We start from the raw sequence: 7,707 nt of genomic DNA, 5'->3' as shown, positions 1-7,707 counted from the left end.
TATAGATAATAATTTATTAAGTTATGGTTCATAATCAAATAAAAATAATAATTTAATATATTTATTAACTTATATAAATTATTAACCTATTAATTTTAATTCATCTCAAATCTAATCTATTTTGATCTTTCTCCTTTAATAATAACACACGGTCAAACACTCCGACTGACATTCGACTAGTCCACGTGAGGGAAAAGACAGATGGAATCGAGGTTGAAGAGAAGTTGGACACTTCGAAAGGATATGTTCGTCATTTTAATATTCGGTGAGCCTATTTGCTGTCCGCCGACCAAATGAAAAAAGCAAACAATAATAATAATAATAATAACGCAAAATTTGCTTGACCAAATAAAAGGAAAGAAAGACGTGAAAAAAAACAAAGAAAAAGAAAAAACTTGCAATTACGTTGGCAAAACGAAAACACACAAAAAAAAAAAAAAAAAGGAAAAAGGTCTGATTTTTTTTTTTCGATTTCCATTTCTGTCCCAAGAGGAAGCTTCGGAAATCGAAACGAACTGTTTGTTATTCCCTATTCGTACCCAAAGCATATTCCTCTCTCTCTCTCTCTCCTCTCTCCGTCTCTCTCCCCTCTCCTCCACATTTGCAAAATAGAATCGAGAAAAAGCCCTAATTTCCCAATGCGGAAGGCCTGATAATCGATTTGCAAGACCTCGATCTCGCTCTTCAATTTTTCTTATTGTAATTGCAGGTTCGTCTCTCTCCTTTTCGCTGTCTCCTATCATTTCTTAATTTTTTTTTGGCGCCCTTTTGTTTTCTGTTTGGTTCTCGAGAATAATGAGGGAAAGCGAACGATGAAAAGAATGCGTGGGCAAAAGAAAACATCTTTTTGAGTCATTTCCTTGCGTACATTTTGCACGCGCTTCTCTTTTTCTTCTTCTTTTTGCCTTTTGATGCTTCTTTTATTTCCGAATGGTAATGACATGATCAATTTGCCTCTCGTTTGTCTTTGCATTTTTTTTTTTATTTTACATTAGGATTAAGAATTTTTTTATTGTTATTTTTTCATTATCTGAATGATGTTCTTTGGCCATAATTTGTTTTCGAAGGAAATAAATATGAATTATTTTGAGGATTGTCCTTATTTTGATCCATCACCTTATCATCTGATGTGAAAGAGAATTACATCCAGTTCTTGTTGCTGCTTCATGTTCTGCTAAATCTAGGATTGATTTGAATATTCTTAAATATTGAATTTTACCGGAAGAGCAATCTTTTAAAGGTCCATTATTGTCTTTCGTTGGTGTTTAACATGTTTAGTACTGCTGCCGTCTTAAGTCTTTCCAGACATTCGTAAGCGACTAATGTTTTAGTATTCTGTAAAATGGGCAGGTGCATTATATCGCCTTTGGACCAAATATCGCCACGTATCTCAAGGGACCTGCCTTGGGATACTTAATTGGACAAGAAATGAGGAATAATTGGTTGTGGTTCATGGATCTTGATGGAGAGTCGCCGTATACCTTTCCTGTAGATCCTCTTGCTTTGCATAGTTTTGGGGATCATGTAATTTCGCAGATCGCTTTGCTTATGGACGATTCTTTTCAACAATTTAAACACTTGTCTGTTCCCGGGACTTTAGCTATGGAAGGACCATTTAACCACATTACAAAGCTTGCCGGCGCTTTGCTTTTTGTGTTCTCCGGTAGGTCCAGTTTAAATATGACGAGGGAGATCGGGGGCAACCCACATGGTTCAAAACCCAAAAGATGTCGATATTTTTCACAAGTTAACCATATTACTTCCAGTAGGAAACACTTTAAGAAATTCTGCTTTGGTTTTAGATCGAATGGTGAATCCGGTATGCCGGTACTATTTGGTAAGATATCAAGTTTTCTTTCGAAACTCCTTCACAGAGAAGCTGAGAGGTTACAATCATATTCCGTTCTTTCACTCGCAGCTGCTCTTATACCACCTTTAGACAACATGTAAGTCGGTAAATCTTTTTATATAAGTTGATTTCTTTTCTTCCTTTGAGGCAGGGTGGGGAGAGGCTTTGGTTTGAATGTTGGTTTTCTGTGACAAACTTCTCTGTTTTGGGTGACACCAGATCTTCGAAGGTACTAGGTGGTTCGTTGGACAATACTGATGTAATGGTTCAAAGGCCTTGTGAGGTTTCACGTCCAGGATATGCTGGTCTATATTTTCCTGAATTGAACTGGAAAAGACACGCAGTTGAGCCAAGAACTGGCATTGAGTTCCCTATGATTTTGGACAACATCTTAGCTAGAGAGAACAACTCCAATTTATGTTCAGAGGTTAGTATTTACAAAGAAACGTTCTTTTTGGCTGACAATTAATGTGTTTGCTTGTTCTTGCATTAGGAAAATCATACTTGTGTGCAAAAACTAATGACAAGTCAATGAATTTGTGAATATTATAGAACTATCAATTTTATTTATGACTGGACATTCTGCAATTTTCTGCTCTTTTCCTCTCTGCTCACCATCCACGTGTGTGTGTCCTCAGCTTAAACATCTTCTATATGATTTCAGCTGCTAGTTGGAACTGGATCCAGGACAATGACAATAATTTATTTGAAGTCTTTGAAGGTCTATGCTTTTGGTTTTTGTAAGTCTCTCTCTCTCTCTCTGTGAAATTTTTTTTTTCAAATATCTTTCGCATCCACTAAGTTTCTCTCAATATTTTCTTACAGATGTTCACCCTTCCTCTGTTTGCGAGAAATTGGGTCCAAAGTATGCTTCCTTTTCTTTTGATGAACTAAACAAACGCCAGTATTTTTATGAGGATCTTCTCAGGTACTGTGTTTTCGTCTATTTCATTGTAATTTATTGTGATAATTTCATCCTCAATTAGAAAGAGCAGTCTGCAGAAATTTATTATGGCCTGTTAATTAAGATAGATGATAATTTCTCTAGTCGATTGGTACAGTATGAGTTTTTTTGCTGATGGTATGATCCTGGACAAGTTTCTTTACTCATTTTCATGCTTTTGCTTCTATTTTGCTTGTTATTTATTTTATTTTTTTTACACCAAATCAATCATTTAGCATGAAAGCTATTTTTTTTTTCCATGTTTGCTATTTTTCTTATGCAAGTTGTTTTTTGAGGATCTTTCAGGCAAGATATCAATATGACTGTTAGGCTTGTGGTTAGTTGCAATGGAATGAAGATCAATACTGTCAAAGAGTAAGTTTTTCTTCACTGGATGTACTCTTATAGATTAACAAGTATTCGGAGGTCTCCTTTATGAAAAAGAGATTGGCACATCCCTGTTGACTTCAATTGTTGGTCTTATTTATAAAATAGCTTGCTTTGCCAAAGTGTTTAAGCTTTACCTTTGCTGGATCCTTATTATTGTGAGAGCATTTTGGTTATCAACATGTTTGCTCCCTCTTTAGAGGTGCCTTAAGTTCAATAATTATATTTAGGGTTCCGTGTGACCAAGATGAACTCTTTTGCGGTGCTAGGTGTGGATATTTTACTTATATCAGCAATAATTATTCGATGTTACAAGGCTACAGTTTTAGTTTCTCATTCTCTTGTTTCTGTGTGTATTTGGTGCAGTGCTTTTGAGAAATCCCTTCGAGCCCGATTACTGAAGGTAAGTCATCCCCGCTTTTGCAATCCCTAGTCTGCCATTATAGACTTCATATCTGCTAACACCTGTCAATCTTTGCTGACTTCTTTTAGGCAAATCCTGAGACTGATTTTCATTGCATAAGAACATTTGGTTCATGCTTTACACAAGATATTCCTTTGCCTGCGGTAAAACTCTTTTCATTTGTTGTATCTTCCTCTTCCTCTTCCTTTGCAGGGCACAACAATTGATTTTCTTCTTCTTCTTCTTCTTCCTCTTCCTCTTCTTTTTAACATCAACATGTTGGGATATTGCAGGGCACAACAATTGATTTTCGACGAACAGCTGACGGACAATTGATTACTGAAAGTGAGTACCCTATTCCTTTAAGTAGTGTTTGTGCATTATGTTTGACATTCTATAGATGTGCAAGGATCAAGATGAAGCTCAACCCTTTGAAAGCTTCATTTTGGGCATAAAGCTAAAAAACAACCATAGAATTTATCACTACACGATGAAGTTGCTTTATCATGCATAATACGTGCATATATATACATACACACACACACACACACACACTTACCAGTGGTGGAAACGTGACTATTGAAAATTCGTCTATATATATAGATACAACGAGAAACTTATATGATGCTAATATGCAGTTGAAGGTAATCAGATTGGAGCAGTACGGAGCAAGGATTTATGTAGTAAGTGAACCCTCCTTTGTTGTTCATTGATTATAATTCTATCTCATTGGTTTCTAGACACAAGTTCATTTTCTCTACATGTCGTGATAATGCCTTGAATTGGTGAAGAAACATGGAGGAGACGGCTAAATGTTCATGATTCGAACTTCCATTTTTCCTTTCAGGGGCTTTTTTCAGCATGTATATTGGAGACACACCTGTGTCAGAGCAAACAAAAGAAGAAATAGGAAGAAATGTGGCTAATATAATTAGAAGGTGCTGAGAAAGTTCATGTCTGGTCTCCATTGCCTGACTATTCAAATGGGCTAGTGGTTGCTGCTACTTCATTGTGCGGCAAGAACTTCCAAAGTGGCTGGTAATAGTATATAATAGATATCAATGAGTCAGAAGCAGAAATGGGCATTTAGTGAAGGGCTTGGCCACAGGTTATAAAGATAGTCTCAATTCTTTCTAGTTGAATTAGCATTAGATATATCATTGTAATTCTTTACTCAATGCCAATTTAAAGAAGAAGAAAATCATCATAAGTGACATAAACTTATATTTTAAGTGACACCCAAAAAAAAAATAAAAAAATAAAAAAAAAACACAGGCAAAACTACGAAGAGAAACTTCTGCTTTTTTCTTTTGAATAGCAATTTTTGCATAAGCTTGGACTAAATGTAAGAGAGTCCCAATCTACCGTTTTTACGGAAATTGATGTAAAATACAGAAATTTATCCCAATAAACTAAATTTTTACTGCATTTAAAAGTAAACTAAAAAACTACTATAAACTAACAACACTTTTATGATATTCACAAGGTTTTTATGATATTGGGTCATTTAATACTACAGTTTTTATGAATATTATCATGGAAATTTATAGATGTTCTATAAGGAAACTATACTCCTATTTTTATATCCGTACTTCTTAAATAGGGAAATTTCTATTGACATATCGATGGAATTAGGTAACCAAGTCTGGAGAAGGACGGACGTTATTTTTCAAGTACCCTAAAGTACATGAGTAAAGAAAGGAATATGTGCATTTCCCTTCTTAATGGATATAATTAAAGCTATAAGTCCATGTGTGCACGTATGTTTTTGAAAAACTAAATCGTGTAAGTAACAAAACGATGGTAGTATACCTAATTTTCTCCGTACGTATTTATTATTCATTAAAGACTTTTTTCATATGGATACCCCTTAATTTTACAAGTTTAGCAAATTAATCTCTCAACTTTTAATCTTAGCAATTCACTCTCTAAACTTTAAAATTCATTACAATGTTGATTAAATTAAAACTTTTTTCTACGTGAAAATTTAATGAGGCTAATTTTAATCCTTTTGTATCGAATTGATCTTCGTATGAACTTCATGAGCAACAAACTTTTTGAAATTGAGATTAACTGTTTTAGAAGAATTGGGGTTCCCCAATTTCAAAATTTTTCTCACTTATAATGTGTATATGGGATCAATCAACACAAACTAGAATTATCGTCATTAATTGGATGTTTGTTTCAAGGGTTCGTCCCTAATTTTGAATTATGGTTCTTGGTTTTCTACAATTTTTTTCTCTCACAAAAAATTAGAATCATGAATCATAGTTCTGAATCCATGAACCAAACGTCCCACAAATGTTCACATGGAAGAAACCGTCTAAATAATTAACTTTATTTTCAATGTGACCAACATTGTAATAAATTTAAGTTTAAGGAGTGAATTGCCAAGATTAAAAGTTTAAAGACTAATTTTCTAAACATGTAAAATTGAGGGAATGACCGTACCAAAAAAAAAAAGGCTTCATTTAGAGTTGTTTGGTTGGGGGATTCGTACCCCGATTCGAATTATGATTCGTAATTCGCTACAGTGTTTTCTCTCACAAAAAATATACGTAAATAAAAAATGGTTATAATCTCATGATTCTAATCCATGAACCAAACGTCTAGATCGTTTGACTTATACATTTGAATCTTAACCATGTTGGTTTTCGAAACTTTTTCAGATGCGGAAGCGTGCATGTGTGGATCTTGTATAATAAAAATTTTCATAAAACTTTTGAATACTCTATAAAATATATTAATGTATGCAATAATAAATTAATCATATTAATTTATTGTCACGACCCCAAGGATAGGGCCATGATTATTGGGGTTTAATTTAAAATTTAACTTAATTAAACTGGACTGTTTAATAAAATCACAAAAATAAATACATAAATATCAATATAATTTGCTCCGGAGACTTTCTTTCACAAATAATATTCAAAACAGTCTAGAAAGTCCAAGGAAAATAATACAACTCTGGGACAATGTCGACCAATACAATTTACATACAGAAATACAGTACATCTCAGAATTTAAAACTGTAAATCCGAAACAAACGTACTGGTTCGAATATCACGCCTTCAATCCATTGGTATCCACTTGTCATGCTGTAAATCTAAACCGCTAACTCTAGAGGATGGGTTTAAAACATTAAAAACATAATAAAAGTAAGCGAAAGGCCTAGTAGGATAAGATTTATAAAACTGAATAAATAAATAAGTGAATAAAATGAGAGAGCCATGCCCGAAATAATCAATCGGAACTAAACAACCTTTTTCTGAAAGGTAAATAAACTGAAATTCCATATTTCAAGCAACCAACAAGTAATTTTTACTTAAATTACTTACGACCAAAGCAAGGCCTTATCACCACCGTAGTGGCCCATCCGGGTTTTAATTTAAGTAATTATAAATCTTATCCACCGTAGTGACCAAAGCAAGATTAATTAGAAATAATCAATTTTAGGCACACTAATATACACAATTAACATAATTAAACATGTTTAATTCTGGATGGCGTTACATTTATAATGATAGATACCTAGCAAATAATTAGGCGTATAACTTGAGGTCTTTGATGACGAATAGTCCAAGCTCTAAGCTTTCTCAAAAAACCTAAATCTTATCTTCCCCGTCTAGTCCTTGAAATATGCAAAACGTAGAGTGTGGGCTCTACTATGGAACTATGGAATTGTGATCACTCACTAATTTGTATTTCTCAACTATCAACGCATGTATGTGAAGGAACTGGGAGTTGGAAGAACTTTTCTTCTCTTATTCTCTCTTAGGAATTTCACCCACCTACAGTAAAGGTGAGCAAAAATTGTATTCTCTAATTTTCTATTGTTTCCTATTTATAGAACACTAAGAGAACCCCTTTGCTTTAACTTGAAGACAAGGCAATAGAAATATTTTAAATCTCATTTAAAATACAATTTGTCATTTAATTTTAGAAACAAAATTCTCCATTCTTTTTTACTATATGGCCAGCCACACCACATGGTGACCTCTTTGTGATTGGCGCAAATAACAGGCAAGAGAGAAAAAAAATTCCTCCTTAATTCAGTTTTCAATTTTAGCTCAAAATCAAATATAAATAAAGTGAAACTTTACTTTTCCTTTTGAATTAGATTGT

General features: G+C 33.7%; 1 protein-coding gene across 1 annotated transcript; it reads left to right on the top strand.

Moving 5' to 3' along the window:
• The first annotated feature begins 393 nt into the window (after nucleotides 1–393).
• Nucleotides 394–5,039, top strand: LOC21401578 (fatty-acid-binding protein 2). Its single transcript, XM_024166916.1, has 11 exons — nucleotides 394–709; nucleotides 1,351–1,946; nucleotides 2,069–2,276; nucleotides 2,514–2,589; nucleotides 2,675–2,777; nucleotides 3,099–3,167; nucleotides 3,546–3,582; nucleotides 3,672–3,746; nucleotides 3,876–3,927; nucleotides 4,221–4,265; nucleotides 4,430–5,039. The coding sequence occupies exons 2-11, from the start codon at nucleotides 1,429–1,431 to the stop codon at nucleotides 4,525–4,527; spliced, it is 1,281 nt and encodes a 426-aa protein (XP_024022684.1). The 5' UTR covers nucleotides 394–709; nucleotides 1,351–1,428; the 3' UTR covers nucleotides 4,528–5,039.
• Nucleotides 5,040–7,707: the final 2,668 nt, after the last annotated feature.

The sequence above is a fragment of the Morus notabilis genome, unplaced genomic scaffold (genome assembly GCF_000414095.1).
Source record: "Morus notabilis unplaced genomic scaffold, ASM41409v2 Scaffold348, whole genome shotgun sequence".
In the NCBI taxonomy this organism is placed as follows: Eukaryota; Viridiplantae; Streptophyta; class Magnoliopsida; order Rosales; family Moraceae; genus Morus; species Morus notabilis.
The sequence above is the reverse complement of the archived record's forward strand: the minus strand, read 5'-3'. Positions and strand labels throughout refer to the sequence as shown.